At 37.1% G+C, this 18188-nt stretch overlaps 3 protein-coding genes across 3 annotated transcripts in view; 1 reads left to right on the top strand and 2 right to left on the bottom strand.

Moving 5' to 3' along the window:
- lrrc1 (leucine rich repeat containing 1) overlaps nucleotides 1-3403 on the bottom strand; it is a 28958-nt gene extending 25555 nt beyond the window's left edge. Inside the window, exon 1 of the mRNA XM_044136116.1 lies at nucleotides 2628-3403. Coding sequence (XP_043992051.1) covers nucleotides 2628-2786 — 159 coding nt within the window. The 5' untranslated portion in view covers nucleotides 2787-3403. The remainder of the gene's footprint in view (nucleotides 1-2627) is intronic.
- A 1555-nt stretch (nucleotides 3404-4958) lies between these two features.
- eloal (elongin A, like) lies at nucleotides 4959-12512 on the bottom strand. Its single transcript, XM_044136114.1, has 11 exons — nucleotides 12380-12512; nucleotides 10882-10938; nucleotides 10687-10799; nucleotides 9710-10598; nucleotides 9529-9631; nucleotides 9291-9458; nucleotides 9124-9221; nucleotides 7036-7216; nucleotides 5892-6006; nucleotides 5353-5462; nucleotides 4959-5186 (listed from the first exon to the last, which is right to left on the bottom strand). Exons 1-11 carry the CDS (start codon nucleotides 12455-12457, stop codon nucleotides 5125-5127), a joined length of 1974 nt encoding a protein of 657 aa, XP_043992049.1. The 5' UTR covers nucleotides 12458-12512; the 3' UTR covers nucleotides 4959-5124.
- Nucleotides 11958-17395, top strand: klhl31 (kelch-like family member 31). Its single transcript, XM_044136115.1, has 4 exons — nucleotides 11958-11992; nucleotides 13621-13669; nucleotides 14652-15852; nucleotides 15924-17395. Exons 3-4 carry the CDS (start codon nucleotides 14684-14686, stop codon nucleotides 16654-16656), a joined length of 1902 nt encoding a protein of 633 aa, XP_043992050.1. The 5' UTR covers nucleotides 11958-11992; nucleotides 13621-13669; nucleotides 14652-14683; the 3' UTR covers nucleotides 16657-17395.
- The last annotated feature ends 793 nt before the right edge of the window (nucleotides 17396-18188 follow it).

Genomic DNA, 18188 nt, shown 5'->3' with positions numbered 1-18188 from the left:
TTCGTTTTCTGTCCAGATACCTGCTCCTCAGCAAAGAAAGCAAGAAATGTGCCACAGGCATGAAGAGGTTTCTGTACAAAAAGTTAATAATGCTACTAGAACTGAGTGATCATGCCTCACACTTGTCAATGCAGGAAAAAAATGCTGCAAAGACAAAATAGTTCTTCGATCCAGCTAAGCTTCCCACCAGACACACAATGCCTGCCGTTATGAGCTCAGGAGAGTTTCTCAAGGGGGCTAAAGCCTCATTTTATACTTTGCCCACTAGTCTGCAACAGCTGCGAATCAAATAAATTAGTAACTACACTTCTTTGCTTTTTAACAGTACCACCATTGTTTTTTACCGTGTCCATCAATCACAAGGACACGGTTAGTGTCTCAAAGAGCTGAACAGACAATGTTTTCTACGACAGTTTTCTGGATAGGTTTAAGAAAACAAATGTAGCAACACAGGAAATAAGTAGGTAGGAAAACCAACAGAAACTGGGCATTTTAGATTACAAACACTGACATGAAGACTTTTTTAAAACCCTGATGCATATAAAAGAGCAGACTTGTGTAACCCAAGTTTTCAAAAATGTCTCTCGCTGCTCGTCAACAGTCCTTCTTTGTGGTTTCTGCAAAGCTAAAATAGAATCCCTGTGACTGAGAACTTCTATCTTTATGTAATCTGGAAAGCCTGTGCCTGGAGACAATAATAATCATCCTAGTTTTATTATAGTGAGAAAAAAAGAAGTTTTTATCGAAGCATTATTTCACTAAATTAAAATTAAAATGGAAATAAGATTCAACCTTAGGGACAGTTCTAATTTTACATCCTCTGTTTGTATTTCAGCAGTTTTAATTACATATCCAACTTTTTGGTAATATGACAAAGTATCCTCTCATTCCCACCATTGAAATATTTCATACTTGCTGATGATTGAAACAAACTCTCTATAATTTCCTAACACTCTAAGCCAGCATATTTGAATTTTTGTCCAAATTTACCAAATGGACTCTCACTGTGCAGGTTAAACGTGTAGGAAATGATCACATTTCCTATAATAGGAAATGTGGGTCCTGTAAATGTCCACAAACAAATAGTCCCTCACCAATGTTCTGGTTTAATCAAAGGTCCTAATTTATAGCAGTCCATCGGTCAATGCGAGATCATAACAAAATCAATAATAATGTCTCATAAATGTAAAAGACTTGTTTGCAAGAAGCAATAATAACACTGGCCAAATCGAAATAAGTAGAAAAAGTTATTTCAAAACCACAATAACAATAACCTGACAACAGATTTTATAATTTAATGAACCTGACTTTATCATATTAGTACATATTAGTACCTGTATTTATATCATGCTGATGATACAAATACCTATAAGAAAAAACATGACGAAAATGCAGTTTCATATTTCAGAGTTAGATAAAACTATTCATAATGTTTCAACACATTGTGGGCAGCAAAAATAGATGAACTGTCAAAATATGTTAAGTAATTTTCAAGCTTTTTTTGTATCCATACCCATTAGTCACATCTCATGACATTTGTGAAAAGATACCTTGTCATATCAATCCCATGTCCGTGGTTAAATATAAACCAGACATGGGCTGGTATAAGATTCTTAAAGTAAGATAACCTTGAGTAAAATTAGAATGGTCTTACAGTAGCAGTGTAAAACAAACATACAGGAATTAATTGCTGTATGCACATTTTCTTTTTTTGTTTAATGATTTTAGGATTAAATACAGGATAGCCAGCAGTCAGTATTTTGCCAGATGCAGCTACTAATAACCTCTCAACTCTAGCTTTAATAAAGGATTACCTTAATAAAGAAGATGAGTAATGCAAATTCCCATTGTAGCCTTCTTTTAACCAGCTTACTGGCAGTGAGCAAGAAGGGACAGTGCTGCGTTACTGGATGGTTCAAACAACTACAGAAAGCACTGCAGTGGTTTCTGTGGCTTTAAATTCTGTACAATTTATAGAAGTACTTTAAATTGTGCGAACAGTTTGGTGATTACTGAAACCAGAACCGGTTCCTCTAGCTACCATGCCTAATTTGCACCATGGTTTCTCAAAAATCCACAGTCTTGACAAATATATTAAAATACTAGAGTTTCTCATTAAGAGAAATAGTGCAAGGACAATAACCTCAACTTACAAATTACAAAAACAGTCATCATGTCCTATATGGAGACTTAGATTTATCAGTTTGTTTTTTCAGGAAGTTAAACTCTGTATTGTAAACCTCTTTTAAGATAATAGCTTAAGCACAACAGGTCAAGAGCTCTTGACATATATTAGACATAAAGTCAGAGATCTGCTGTCGGGATGAAACATTTGGAACTCTCATAAAAATGTTTATCTCTTTCTGTCTCATACTTTCAGTTAACCTGAGATGGGTGGAGGTAACTTAGAAGAAAAGTTTCCACCTCTCTACCTTGCTGATCTTGCGTAATTATTGTTCCTGTGTCCCACCGCTGTCTCATGGGATGCCCTGCCTGTTCTGTCGGTACGGTTCTCTGAATCACTAACCATTGGGACACATTTCTAATCAATAGAAACACGCCATTTTTTTTACCATACATCTGAACTTGCCATTTAAATGGACGAGCGGAAGCCGCTTTCTGCTTACCTTGGGTAAGTCTCGGAGTTGGTTGGCATCCAGCATCAGCTCCTCCAAACTCCGGGCGTAGCGATAAATCTCGTCGGGAACATAATTCAGAGTGCAGTGGCGTTTATCGATCGTTTCGACGTGACGGTTGCACCGCCACAGGGGGATGCAGTGAAACATCACGGGGGGAAGGAGAGGGAGATAAATCCCGTATCCGTGCGATAAACAAACTGCGGGGAGGAAAAGGGGGGATGCAACAGTTTGCTACGGCGGGACAGTCTTCAAACTCGATTCACCAACCAGAGCACAAGCGAAGTGCGAAACTCGCCGCGAAGTAAACACTGATACTCCGGGTGTGAACGAGTGGCTACCGAGCTGGCGTTCGGCAGGTCGCGACGAACAGGAGAATCCACTCTCTGTCGTTGGCTCACTTTGTAGCTCGTAGTTTGGCACCTGTGTTTTCTTCTTCTCGACCTTCGCCGCCAAAAAAAACTAGTTCCGGAGTAAAAATAACGGGTTACATCTCTACGTAGCAGAGGGTGGCATTCTGTAAGTATGTTGTGATTTTGTTTTTCGTTTTGTCCCGGAGTTAATTTCCTCTCCCGTCCAGTTTCTGACCCGGAACATTCACTCCCTCATTCCTATCCTGCGTCATCGCTCCAAGCTGCTCCTCCCTCCGGTCCCTCCTCTGGATAGTCCCGTCCTGCACAGGGCCGCCATGATGGCCCATAAACTCAGAGTGCACACAAGCAGCCTAAACAAATTATGAATCCAAATTTACTGTGATATGCCGTTTTCTCCTCTCTAGGAGATACTGGAGTTTTTAAGTTACTTTCTAAATATTTGTTAATTGAATATTTCTGACATTAAGTTTACTCCCTCACCATACATAAGTGATATGGAAATATGCAGTCATTACATCACTATCTTTAAATTTTTGTCATGTACTTTGCTTGCTTATTTGGATATTTCAGTTCAAAAATATTTAATTTTGTTCAAAATGTCTTCCATAACTCTTATTGTGCTTGTTGTCCTCCACAGTTATTATCATAACCATGTTTAAAATGCCTTTCATTACTTCGTGTCATTTGTTGTTCTTTAATCGTGAGAAGCTAGTCCTGCAAATAGCACAACTTGTTCCCAGTTGGTGGTGTCTGGATATTGAAAAGGGCAAGAGTTTGACTAGCTTAAAGTAGTATTTTTGAAAAGGGAGTCAATTTGCAACAAATTTCTAGTAACTTGTATAAAAATAAAATTTAAAGTTTCACCAAGTTTTGTTTCAACAGAAATCCTTGCTTAAGCCAATAAATACGTAGTTGGAAATAAAACAACTTCATATTTTCAACTATCTTGTTCATTCCTTGAGCTGAGGTTCCTTTTATTAATTGATTCATAGCTCAGCATTTAGATAAAAATAAACATTTAAAAGAAATGTCTACAAGATATCATTTTGTTTGTAGATGAGACATTTTGAAGAAATGAGACATTTTTTGACACAAAAATCAGATTTTTGTGTCAGTCACATTTTTCTGGTTACTGTTTACATTTACCACTTTGGACAAAGGTGATTACATGTGCATCAGTTTACTCAAAATGGTTTTACCCCCCTTTGGCTAGAGTAAATCATGCAAAAAGCATTCCTACAGACCAACAGATCTGGATATATGCTGATGAAAATCCACCCTGTCTTTTTATCTGCAATTTCTTCCATCTTTCCAGGTCGAGAGTTGACCTTAGTTCCATCAAACCGTATTAAACTCTAGAGTAATCTCTATTGCATAATTTAGTGCAAATCATCACAGGGCATGTTTATGTGAGGTGCAATGGGTTTGTATCATCACAAGTGACTAAAATGTGTTCAATTGAAAATAGGCAAATGCTCCCCATTGTTCAAATGTTTGTTCAAGCAGAAAAAAGATGAAGCACTTTGTGGCCCACACACCAAAAGACCTCCTACAGATGACAAGCCATTTTTGCTATTGTTCAAGTTGCTATTGGGTAGAAGTATGACATATCTACAACTGATGATTCACTAAAACGTCTGACTTTAGGAAAAAAAAAATGTTTTCCAGCTTAGTGACAAAATTTTGGGAGAAATAAATCCTCTTGTGGGAGCCACATCCTAGTTAGCTGTTTTAGATTGAAGCATTCAATACTTAAAAGGTTTTTGTAGTTCTGGTGGCCTTTATTTAACAGTAGGCGGAAAGGAAGTAGGGAAGATAAAGAAGAAGTGCAGCAAATGGTCCAAGGTGAGGAATTAAACCAGGAACAACTGCACTGAGAACTGCAGCCTCTATCTGTTACACCTCTGAGCCATGTGGCACCTCCATTAAAGACAAAATATTAAGATTGTTCGATTTGCAGAGTTCATTCTCAGTTTTATTTCATTGAGATCAAACAGAAAAGGATGGTAATACTTAATTTCAGTATTTCACATTAAAGACACAATATAATTTGAAGTTAATGATAATGTACATAATTCTTCATATGCAACCTGTAAATAGAAACATATTAGAGTTCATCTCCGTCCCAACTGTTTCTTAAATGCCTTTAAGGACTTTGCCATCATTGGAGCAACTTCTGTGAAAACAACAAAAATGGATTACTGAGCAGGAATTTGACATTATTTAGTATTATGCTTATCTACTACATTTTCTCATTTGACTGCAGAAAAAAAAAAGTAGCAACATTTATCTGACAAATTGCTGCATCAAGTCAGAACTAGAGTGACAAACACTCAGCTCACTTATTTTTTTGCGAGGATCTTGGTTGTTGCTTCCGCCAGAGCTGCTGGTGCTGCTAGACTTGCAGGGCTCATTGCAACTGGATCTCATTGGGTTCTCCTGATGTTTACTACTGTAAACATACAAAAACATATAGGTTTAGATTATTCATATAAATATTCAAAAAGAAAATAAGAGTGGTGATTAAAGTAGTACTAAACAACAAAAGCTCTAAAGCTGCCTCTGAGCAGCAGAAACCAGTTTGTCTGGCACACACTCCCAGTTCTTGTTTGTTTAGCGTCACTCAAAAAGCATTTCCTTCATCGTTATCACATGAGTCTGACCCTTACAAGCTGCTGTTGTCTTGTGATCACTTTGTGCTTTTATGTGGAAGAGCCAGGTGTACATGTTTTGTCAAAAATAAGATTATGCTGCATCAGAAAGTCATGTGGTTTTTGGATAAAGTCTATAAGATACAAAGAAATGACAAGCGACATCCAAAATAATTCCAAACGAGCTATTGAGAAACAGCCTTAAATTTCAGTATGTGGGTGGCATCCACCTGCACTTGAGCTGATGAGGCTGCTGCACAGCAGTTCCATGAATTTCCTGCTGAATTCGCACATCTCTTGGCGGCTTAGCAACGGTGTGAATAAATGCCATCTTCACCTGCCGTCCTAAAAGGGGCAAAAACAGGGCATGGTGACTGGAAGGCTTTTATTAGCCATTAAAAACAACCTCTAAAACAGCATTTTAAATATGTTGTGTGATGTTTAGATGTTTAAAAGAGTTTTTACTTGATACAACCAATTATTTAGTGTGAGTTTTTATTTATAGTCGTGTGATTGTCTTTCTCAAACAAATGACAGTATTAAAATGCTTAGGTAAATAAAAATTAGTGTTTTGCCATGTAGATGTTGAGTAAAAACTTTTTAAAAAAAGTGGAGTAGCATAATTTCACCTAAATATTCAGAAAAAAAAAGTTAACAAAGTCAATTGGTCAAATATACCCTCTTGAATATACAGACACGACTGTTTTTAACAATCTCTGGTGCTATAATTAATGACTAAAACTTCCCATTAAATAAATGTAGCACAATAACTTTTTAATATATAGTTCACTTCAGATTGTCGGGAATCGTAATCCATCTCTTCCCGGTTTCCTGGGCGGTGAAATGTCTCGACACAGAGGCCCATTACTCACTCTTAGGAATCCTTTAAAATGTGAAAGAACATGTCATGCCATTCAAGTAAGGCAGATGTGTTTTAGGAAATGATTTCAAGAAAATTGACTCATCAAAGCCTGCTTACATCTAACGTGAGAGCAATAATAAGGTTTTAAAACTAGGAATATCACAAGACCAGACGGGGGCGCAAGTTCAACATGAACAGTGAGGTTGATCATAATCTTGCTTTTTTCTGATTCAGTTTTTGTCAAACATCAAAGACAACCTAAAGAGCCTTTTACTACTTTAGCCATGCTCAGGATCTTGCTAGATTCCCAGAGATTGTGTAGATTTAGACTTTCTCAAAAATGAGGAAAATAATCTGTTTAAAGATAAATCCAGAGTCCTGCACCAGGTGCACATCTCGTTACAAAATTGTGGAATTATGAAATTAAACCAGTCTTTAAGGAGGTATATTCCAAAAATTCCATACTCGTCTTTTAAGAAAGCGAAGAGCTGTTTTCAGAGCAGAGAACCCACCCTTCGGCTTCTGAGATTGTGCCGAGACGATCGTTTTTGTCAGTCTTTTGAGCTTCCTCTCCCTCTCCTCAGACAGTCTGATATGCATCTCTTTCCATGACTCATATTCCAGAAGTTTGCAGTCTTTGAAATCCCTCTGGCAGTGTTTTCCCCATAAATGGTCCGTCACTCCGATGTATATCTGTTGGAAGAAAAAGAAAAAGTCAACTCATAATCATTCAAGCATTGCAAAACTGTGCATACGATGAATATATAACTTGAACAAAGAAATGTTTAGATAAATTAAACAACCAAAGTGAGAATTGCTTGCAAACCTGATGTATGGAAAAATGATTGGCAAGCTGGCATGTAACATTAGAACATAAGAACATAAGAAAGCAGTTCAGGAATGAATGTCGGAGGTTTTGTGATAGTAGATGGGATGATTGTTTCAGAAAAAGCAATGCCCCAGTAAGCTAAGTATCTTGACAAACAAGACAAATGGTATGTAGCTATTGCTTATCTACAGACAGATTATAAAGTCATACAAGAGTATCACATATAGGCAGTAAAATGGCATGTGCAATATTAGAGGGCAAAGGAAAGTGTGGAACTAAGCTTTGATTAAATTCAGCATGCCCCTGAATGTTGTGCTCATGAGAGCCAGTAAAATAATCTGTAATAATTGATTAATGGAAAATTAATCTGCAACAAGCTTTAGGTTTATGCAAGTAAGTTTATTGAGGTAATCCAAGTTCTGAGACCTACTCCAACTAAATCATGCATTCTTAACATTTCTACAGTAACAATAATCAGTCCAGACTTGAGACTGATCGGTTTGAATTTGGATAGTTTGATCTGTAAGCTACTTCAGATTTACTTTCCCCCGTTCTGTTGGCGGATTCATGCTGCTCAAGTACGACACTTAGTGGCTGTCTAACGCAATTACATTATCCTTAAGAGGGATTTGATTTAGAGCTTTCAATCAGTTGATATCTGATGTGTTCTCAAAACTATTAGTGGAAAAAATACAATGTCAATGTACTTTTCTAAGTGAAGTTAACAGTTTTTATCCTATGGCCAAACAGCACTAAAAACATTGCAGTTGTGTGTGTGTATATATATATATATATATTTCTAATTGCAAGAGGTAGCTCAGGAGTTGAACCACTCTGAAATTTTATGTCAAGCAAGATAGCATTAAAAAGATGTGTGATATCTACTTAAACTAGCTAAAATATTGGAATATTTACATCTTAAAAGGATTAAGAGTATTTTGAGTGAGAATAATTTCATATCATAGGAAAAACTTCTAGTTTTTAAATTATATTTACAAGAGGAAATCCTTTTAAAACTTGGCAGTCTGGAGTGCTAAGAAGATCAACACATTTAAGGCTCTTACACACAGATAGAAATTTTAGGTAACAAAACCTTTCCATCAATGTCATACTCTGAAGAGCTGCAGCAATTTCAACAGTAGTAGTTTGATCGCTGTTTTGTCCTGTTTGGGTAAATAGGTCTTGTGCACTGAAGAGGTCGGTCCTGTCCAAGATGGTGACTCAATCACCGGAAAACACCAAGGACACTAGTTTCACTAATTGTGGGGGGAAAAATGGCCGTGATTATTATTTCTACAAACCTGTTTGTGACAAGGAATATTAGGAATTTCCCACATGTAGCCACCATACGTTCCACTGTCTGACAGAACTTTAATGGTTTTTTTTCTTAGTTGGGGAAGTGAGCTGCCACAGCACAGGACTAGAGGTAAGAACAGCAGCAAGGAAGGATAGCAGACAGAGTTCTTCGTTGAATAGCAAACAGGACATAAACTGGTCCAAATATATTTCTGTTGTATTATTTTGGCTCAAAATTATAAAACATAGTATAGGTTTAGTCATGTAGCTTAAGAGATACACTGTGAGAGAGATCAACAAAATTATTGGGTGAATTTCTTCAGCTCAATGTTAGCACAAAGACACAAAGTTTTAAATATGAGAGCTTTGTCACTATACTACATCCAGAAGCTTGCTGGAAGGCATCAGCTGCCCATCACTTTCTTTCTAAACATTGTGCTGGCATTAATCAAGAAATTATTGAATATCTTCTTACTGGGTTGTATTCCTCTATTCGCAGCAGCTGCTCTGGTGTACACCTCTCCAGTACTGGCTCAAGAAGTTCAAATGGGACTCCACCGGTCTCATAGAGCACTAAAAAGAGATGCATGCTTCTAAATCTAAAATCCAAATACCTTGCAAAACCTTTCAGACATTACTCACAGTGGAGGTTGTTCTGGAGTGTGCGTATACACTGTTGAAACAAGCTCATCATAGTCGGGAGGAAAAGGGTTTTTGCACCAGAGTACACTTGCATCTTCTTATTCAGTCGCTGACCAGTGAAGACTACAGACTCCTCCGAAACATCGCAAAAGTCCGGCTCCTTATCAACTTCAATAAAGAAAATATATCAAGAACAACTAAAAGAGAGATTACAGATGTTATTTTTAACAAGCATTACCTTTCTTTTCAAAGTAGTAGTCAATGTTTGAAGGCTTTTCCAGTTCTGGGAGAGCGACGGGTAATGGGACATCCATCAAATGCATGAAAGATTCCTGTGTCTTCTGATATATTTTTAAGAATTGTTACAAAAAAAACTGTTGCATCCATTTTACACATAAATGTTTAAATATCAAGTATACCTGTTCTGGAAAAGAAGCAGATGACTTCTGAGGCTTGGTCCCTGAATGCTTTGATATTGGCCCTTTTGATGCAGCCTTGACCGTTTTCGGAGCTTTCTTCACTCCTGAATGTTCTTTCTTCTTCTCCACATTCACGTCATAATTCAAGTAAGATTCAAAAGACATGGAGGGTTCCTCCTCATCACCACTACTCTTTGCATCTTGGTGCCCCATTTTGGCCTTTTTGTGTTTTGAATATTTCTCACTTTCAGGATCTGGATGGGCTTTTAGATTGTTATGCTTTTCATAGTCTGTTTTTTTCCTTTTTCTGTTTCGAGTTTCTGAGCTCCTCGACATCTCCAAAGGTCTGTCCTCTTTGGCCCATTTTAATGTTTTTGAGTGCTTAACACTGGATGAAAAGGTCTCTCTGTTTTTCGATTCTTTTGATGGCTTTGATTTTGTGCTTGATTCTCGTTCTCTCTCAGAGGTTCCATTCAACTTTTCCCTAGACTCAGATTTAGAATTTTTATAAGAACCCTCAAAGGATTTGTTTCCATGCGTGTTATCACTGTTTTGTTTCCTCATCTTGGAGACAACATTGTCGTCCATCTTGTCCTCTTGTATTTCAACTCTGTTTTTTGAAATGTCCTTCCGAAGTTGTGTCTTGCTTTCTTCTTGACGCTTTTTATCGTTCTTGTCCACACAGAGTTTTCTTTTCTGCTCTTCAAAATCTTCTTTCTTACTCAGAATTTTGTGGGCCTGTTCATCGGAAGTATCTTGAACCTCATGATTAGATGTAGGGCAGTTATTGTCGTCGTCATTCTGCGGACTCCCATTATCAGAACAGCTTTGATCATCCTCTTTGTTTTTACCAGAAACACTATCCAACCATTCTGCATTATCACCATGGCTGCATAAAGTGACAATTTAAGATTGGGATAAAAAATAAATTCAGGAATATTCAAACAAATTTTACAATCAAAAATGTAATAAATTACCTTGTGGATTCCTTTGGAACCAATTTCTTCCAGCCTTTAACTAGCAACTTGGCAAATTCTCCCGCTTGTTTGTGTCTCCTCAGGGAGTTAACCGTTTTGCCAATTCCAGTTTCCTAATGTGAATTTCAAAACTTATTAGAGCATACAGTAAATTTTTTTTAATATTTGTACTTGTTCTATAGCATACAAACTTACAGAAAGAATATCTAGTGTGATATTCAGATTCTTTAGCTTCTGCAAAATCTTTATAACCTGAAAGAAGGATAGGAGACATATTGGGTGAGTTCATGTTTTTGAAAGTTGCTGTTCTCATGAGAAAAATCAGTAAGGAAAGTCATTTTAAAATGAAAGCGTAGAATGAAACACATTTCCTTTTTCATGTAATTATTTGTACATTTGTATTTGTGAGCAACTTAACCATTTATGAGCAGTGACATTAAGGGGTGAAGCAAATACTTTGCTGCCACCTGAGGTCTGAAAGGATCTCAACATGTAAGAATTTATTTGGTTTTTATTACCTTAAAAAAGAAAATTAAGTGAAACTAAAATTAAGAAGTTATTGTTTTTCTATAATACCATAAATGTTTGCAAATAGACCACATGTGGGACATTTTTGTTTATAAGAAAATGTGTTTTTGCAAATAATCTCCATGCATATTTATAAATATAATTTATGTTTAGGAATCATGGAACCCATTCAGTAGAATGACTTGTATTTTTTCTAAACTCACCAGAATTTTAGAAGTGCGTTTATCTCATGTCTTTTTGGATATTTAAGAAAGAAAATTACATAATTACATTGTATTTCTATTTTTCTACTTTATGGAGCACAAAAAGCAAAAGTGTTTGTTTAATTTTTATATCTCTAATTTTGAAAACAGAAATTAAACTACCACCTTTTTTTTCTTCACATTTCTGATGAGAAATATATAATAATTGTAGGCTATGAAGGGGAGCAGCTGCTGAAATGTATTTTATGAATAAGCCAGCCAATAGGTAGATGACTGCACTGAAACTAACAGTTGAAGCACCAAATAAGGTAGTGCTGGGTTGGGGTCAGCACAGCTGCTGACTGTGCACTTAAAGCCGACCTATGTATGGATACCACACTCACTAATCTCGGTCCCTAATTTATAAATGGTTACTGGCTTCATGTCTTTAAAACTAATACGATTTCTATTTCATGTTTGCATTTAAAGTGCTTTCTGTGAAAATTGGTCCAATATTTAAATGCAGCGTTACAACTGCCTGCACAGCGTCCCCACCTTCTCTGATGACGGACAACAGCAATAAGTTGAGCAGATGGGTGAGATGCCAGTTTTAGCCTGAGGTTTTCCCATATAAACAAGACAGACTCCTGCAGTTACCAGTTTTAAGACTTGAGCATGTTCTCGGCTTTTACCGCGTTAGCCCTAAAGATGAATTGAAGACACTTTAAGCAATTTTCTAGGAATACACTCTCAGTACCAAATTATGTTTTTAAATTTAAATGGATGTTAAATACGGCAAACATTATGAGATTAAATCGAGTGGTTGGGAACTTTTCTAGTGTATCAGAAGAATTGGAGGTCTTAATAATACAAAACAGAAGGTTGTATCGGCTGCTATAAAAGAAAAATCTAAATTTAAACTTTTTTTCCTGCTTTTTTGGGTTTTTTGTGCGGACTTAAAGAAAGAAAGAAATCAAATCTACCGTTGTAGGTTTTGCTTTGTCTGACAGCTGAAGCTTGAACCGCATGATTTTCTTCACCACATCTGAGCTTCTGGCCATCACGACGGTTCACGTGCAACCGCTTGCGCACACCGGGCAGCGCGCGCCCATTGATGAAAGTAATATAATGGGCGGGACCGAGAAAATGCAACCCCTACTCGAGAAAATAAATTAGATCAAACAGCATTTGTGTGAAAACGGCTGTTGTTGAAAAAGTTATTGTATTTTCTTCTGTTTATTATTATTATTATTATTATTATTATTATTATTATTATTATTATTATTATTATTATTATTATTATTATTATTATTAAACTCTAGATAAATCACTAAAGGGGACTAAAACAATGATGATCTCTCTTATGTATACATTAAATTAACTTAAAGGTTAAAGTAATTATAATTCAAAATATATAAACAATAAATTCTTAATTCACAAGACTATGTATTGAGTACAAAGTCGCTCAACACATTGCAACCATGAAAGCTTCTCTTCTTTAGAAAAGTCTTTCCACAAGATTTAGGTGCTTAGGCTCCTAGGAATCTGATTATCCTTGCAGATTTAGAGTATTCTGTCAAATGTGAGGTAAGACACTGTTGTTGGATGAAAATTGTTTTTCCAAGTTGAAGATAGAATTCTATGAAGGACAAGTTCACCAAATCAAAATTGTTTCCAGAGTCACAGTGAGGGCTATTTTTTTGTTCAAGGTGGTTATTGTAGAGGCAAGAATATTTTATATCCTTTGTGGGTCCTAAAGAGCTTCACAGCCCCAGCCCCAAGGCAGAAGAAGGGAGTGATGGAATATATGCTTTCACAGATTACAGAATGGTTGTTGTCACCCAGTAATTTAACTTTCCTAACTGACTGGTCAGTTTAGTGTTTGATAAAGAGGCTGTTGTACCATTGGACAAGGCTGGAGAGACTGTGATGTCAGCATAATCTAAGACCAATAAACATTTAATATAGCCCATAATATTCCCCATTTTAAAAGGTAAAAAAATATTATTTTAATAGGTTTTCAATGCAGATACAAATTGAGTCATTCACAGTGTTTTGTCATAATAAATGGAGGCTACCATGGGAAACGTTTTGTTGAGGAGAATCTCTGGTCTCTTCTTGCTGCCATACAGTTGTTGATTGGCACTAAGTTGTATGGAGGAGGAGTTTACCCCATGTCTTTCTGTGGGGGTGAAAGCTTGTCTCTCTCTCTCTCCTGCTCCAGTAACTGGAGGCACAGGTTCCTTCTTCTTTGGCCTCGGTTCCATTCTCAGGTAAGTTGAGCTTCACAAAACTTTATTATGATAATGACATTGAAAATGCAGCTGAAAGAATTGAGTGTTTTATTGCTAAATATATTTTATAGAGCTCTGTGCAGAAATACTACAAGCATTAAGTCAACTGAGTATGCGATACAGTGAAGAGATTTTATTCCAGTGTGGAGGGTGTTGACTGCAGACTTATTTAGGACAATATAAAAGTGTTTATGACGAGTAAAAGGATACAACAGAGTTTTTTTAGTTTCAATTTGAATTACTAGAGGACACGAGGTCTGCTGCTCAAGTCCCAAAGACTATAAAAGGAGGGTCATGAGAGAGCCACCCAGCAATGCTATTCCTGGACTTGCTACTGATAAACTGCGACAGATGCTTGGGGGGACATGTTGAAATACTCCTGCTTTGCAGAATAAACTGGTTCCACTCATGTTAAGCTTTCAAGAAATGGTTTTATCAAAATTCATTTCAATTTTTAGAAAAATAAATAAGAAATGTAGAGCTTTGAAAAGACAGATTAGTGTAAACTAAACAGTACAAAAATTAACAACCTAATATTGGTTATGTTGGTGCCTTGCCACCTGAAATAACTTCTACAGTTTAAAGTATGGACTGTCTCATACTAAGAAATAATTGTTTGTATTGCCACTGAGATTGGGTCAATATCTATTAGGTTTCATCTGACTGTTTTAAAATATCACAAGAGTTTTCAGGGCCAGGTGAACCTTCACTCATAACTTTGGCGTATTTAAGAGTAAATGTTTTGGCCCTGAGGGTTCTGCCACTGAGTAGTGGTTCTTCTATGAGGTTTAGCTGGTCAGAAATGTGTACTTTATGGCTTCAATCGCAATGTTGATCAGAGCACACATAAGCAGGATGCATTTGTTACACCTCATTTGCTGCATCACAGAATGATTTCTGAATTTTTCTTAATCTCTGAAATGATTTTCTGTTAAACTCTGACATGTGTACACATTTTCAGAAGGATACGGGCTGCGTTCCACTGCTACAACCATGGCACCCAAAAAGAACAAGACGACCAAGAAGAGTAAAGGAGACATAAATGACATTATGGTGGAAAACAGTCCCATTAACAAGATTAATGGACTAAACGCTTTGATTGAGGGAGGAAATGGCTTCAGCTGCATCTCAACTGAAGTTACAGATTCTGTGTATGCACCAAATCTTCTGGAGGGTTTGAGCAACATGCGACAAGAAAGCTTCCTCTGTGACCTCACTGTCACCACCAAATCAACAACATTTGATGTCCACAAGGTTGTCATGGCCTCTTGCAGTGAGTACATTAGAAGTATCTTGAAGAAGGATTCGAGCCTTCAGAAGATTGACCTGAATGATCTCTCACCAGTTGGTCTGGCAACTGCAATTACATATGGCTACTCAGGAAAGCTTACCTTATCCCTTTACAGTATTGGCAGCACAATTGCTGCTGCCAGGTTGCTTCAGATCAACACCCTGGTAAAAATGTGCAGTGATTTCCTCATGCAGGAACTCAGTGTAGAGAACTGCATGTATGTGGCCAATATCGCTGATGCCTATGACCTTAAAGAAACCAAGGAAGCAGCTCAAAAGTTCATGCGGGAGAACTTCATTGAGTTTTCCGAAATGGAACAGTTCCTGAAGCTAACATATGAGCAGATCAGTGAATTTCTCTCTGATGATTCCTTGCAGCTGCCCTCTGAAGTCACAGCCTTCCAAATTGCCATGAAATGGTTGGACTTTGACGAGAAAAGGCTAAAGTACGCAGCAGATCTCCTAACTCTCATCCGCTTTGGAACAATCTCTGCTCAAGACCTTGTGAATCATGTCCAGAGTGTTCCTAGGATGATGCAAGACCCTGAGTGCCACCGGTTACTTGTTGATGCCATGAATTACCATCTCCTCCCGTATCAGCAGAACATCCTCCAGTCACGTAGAACAAAGATACGCGGTGGCCTCAAGGTGTTTCTCACAGTTGGAGGGCGTCCTGCTTTGACGGAGAAATCTCTCAGCAAAGAGGTGCTCTACAGAGATGAAGATAAAGTTTGGAATAAGTTGACGGAAATGCCAGCAAAGAGTTTTAATCAGTGTGTGGCAGTACTTGATGGCTTCCTGTATATAGCAGGTGGTGAAGACCAGAATGATGCAAGGAACCAGGCAAAACATGCTGTTAGCAACTTCTGCAGGTACCAGCTACTCTGTTTGAGTTTACTTTCTGTCACTTTTCTGTGGTGACTTATTGCTTTTCATTGTTTAGGTATGACTCCCGCTTTAACACCTGGATTCACTTGAACAACATGATCCAAAGACGCACCCACTTCAGCCTCAACACCTTCAATGGCCTCCTGTTTGCTATTGGAGGTCGAAATGCTGATGGTGTCCAGGCCTCTATGGAGTGCTATGTACCCTCCTCTAATCAGTGGCAAATGAAAGCTGCCATGGAGGTGCCTCGCTGCTGTCATGCCAGCTCTGTTATTGATGGTAAGATCCTAGTATCAGGAGGCTATATCAACAATGCCTACTCCAGGGCTGTGTGCGCCTATGACCCCTCCACCGACACCTGGCAGGACAAAAGCAGTCTGAGCACTCCCCGAGGGTGGCACTGTGCTGCTACTATTGGAGATCGAGCCTATGTTATTGGCGGCAGCCAGCTTGGAGGGCGAGGAGAGAGAGTTGACGTCCTCGTTGTTGAATCTTACAACCCACACAGCGGCCAGTGGAGCTACTGCGCACCCCTTCACACAGGGGTTAGCACCGCTGGCATTTCCATTTTGAACAACAAGATCTATCTCCTGGGGGGCTGGAATGAGGGTGAGAAGAAGTACAAGAAGTGCATCCAGGTTTACAACCCTGATCTCAATGAATGGACTGAAGATGACGAGTTGCCTGAAGCTACAGTTGGCATTTCATGCTGTGTCGTCACCATACCTACAAGGAAAACACGAGAATCCAGAGCCAGTTCAGTTTCATCTGCGCCAGTCAGTATATAGGGGTTTAGAGCTCATCAATGATATAGTTCAGTCGATCAGATCTCCACTTTGTCTGTTGCATTCTTGGTACCAAATGGACATCATGTTTCTTTATTTAACTAAAGATTAGCAAAATTGCAAGATTTACCAAATGTTTAAAAACTATTTCATTACTGTTACACTTTGCTTTTTTTGATGTAAAATAATATTTTAAAATTATACAAAACATAATATCGCATAACTAATTTTTAAAGGGGCCAATTCAACTGGAATATTTTTACTTCAGCCGTTATAATTAAACTAAGGCAAATTTAATCTAAAAATATGATGCGTTGAAAGAAACATAAGAACAATGTTGATCAAGGTTATAATGCAATTTGCTACTGTGATCTTCTCATACTGTACTTGAGTAGAATAAGAAGCTGCAGATGGAATGAGTGTGATGACATCTACCAGGAGTAGGTGCCTGTGATCAGTGCTTCAGCGTATTCAGTTAATCCACGGCATCTCAGTTGCATTCATTTTGAGTTTTAATCATTGCAGGTATAATTCAAACAGGTTTTGTGCTGAAAGTAGGTGACTGGATTTATGAATGAGTTCCGATGGGAATTATTTATTTTTAAAAAATACAAAGAAAAATCCAAGACAGCAACAACGTTCAGAGCCTGAGCTTGTCCTGAAGGTCATAAATTTTCTGACTGCTCATGTCAATATGTTTTATGTTTTATGTTTTTAAATTAAAGTGACGACTTGTAATCTTCTCTGCGAACTGTGTTTTATCACCAAGGAACATTTGGTAAAATTATTTTTTCAATTATTTATAATATATTCTGTGAGTACCGAGGTATCCAAGCTCTTATTGTATAGCAAAACACAAAACTTAAAAACGACCACTATGTTATGCTGGTCTTCATATGATGAAGATGTTTAAATATTTATATGTTGCTTTTAGTATCTCATTTTGATAGGAAAAAAAAGTTAAATATTGCTTCATTGAATTTGTATCGACTGATTCTCTTTTTATTAAAAACTCCAAAGTTTAAAGCAGAAACATGAGAATTAATTTAATTATTCTGTTTTTGTTTTTGTAGAGCAGTAAAACAAATAGAAATTAAGTTCAGAGGGTTTTCTTTCCTTGCGATTGTACACATTTACAAATTAATGCCTCTGCTTCAGTAGTATAGTAAAAGAGAAAAAACTAATTTGCTTTACTTTTTTTAAAATGTTGTTTTACCCACATTTACAGAATTAACAGGCAATTTAATTCTGGTAAATCTGAACTTTTAACAAATCAATGCCCCTTGGATAGTAGCTATTAGATTTTTTTCTGATTGTTGAGAAACTGCAAAATTAATAATATAATTTCAATCAGAGCATTTCCCTAAGCCAACAAAAATTGCTATAACATTTAATTTTCCTACGAGATTAACACAGTATGTTTGAATTTGAATTTAAATTTGACTTAAGATTTGACTTAGGACTAAACAAGCTAGAAAGTTATATCATCTAAGAACACAGGAAGAAAAAAGGTAAGAAAATAAGGTAAAAGTTGA

Source organism: Gambusia affinis, linkage group LG13 (genome assembly GCF_019740435.1).
Source record: "Gambusia affinis linkage group LG13, SWU_Gaff_1.0, whole genome shotgun sequence".
Lineage (NCBI taxonomy): Eukaryota > Metazoa > Chordata > Actinopteri > Cyprinodontiformes > Poeciliidae > Gambusia > Gambusia affinis.
Note: the sequence above shows the minus strand (reverse complement) of the source record. Positions and strands in the feature narration are given on the sequence as shown.

Coding starts and splice junctions, on each gene's coding strand:
- eloal (XM_044136114.1), bottom strand. CDS start 12,457: ATGGCCAGAAGCTCAGATGTGGTGAAGAAAATCATGCGGTTCAAGCTT. Junction 10,800..10,881: donor TCACACTAGATATTCTTTCT/GTAAGTTTGTAT, acceptor AATTCACATTAG/GAAACTGGAATTGGCAAAAC. Junction 10,599..10,686: donor GTTCCAAAGGAATCCACAAG/GTAATTTATTAC, acceptor CACTTTATGCAG/CCATGGTGATAATGCAGAAT.
- klhl31 (XM_044136115.1), top strand. CDS start 14,684: ATGGCACCCAAAAAGAACAAGACGACCAAGAAGAGTAAAGGAGACATA. Junction 15,853..15,923: donor GCTGTTAGCAACTTCTGCAG/GTACCAGCTACT, acceptor TTCATTGTTTAG/GTATGACTCCCGCTTTAACA.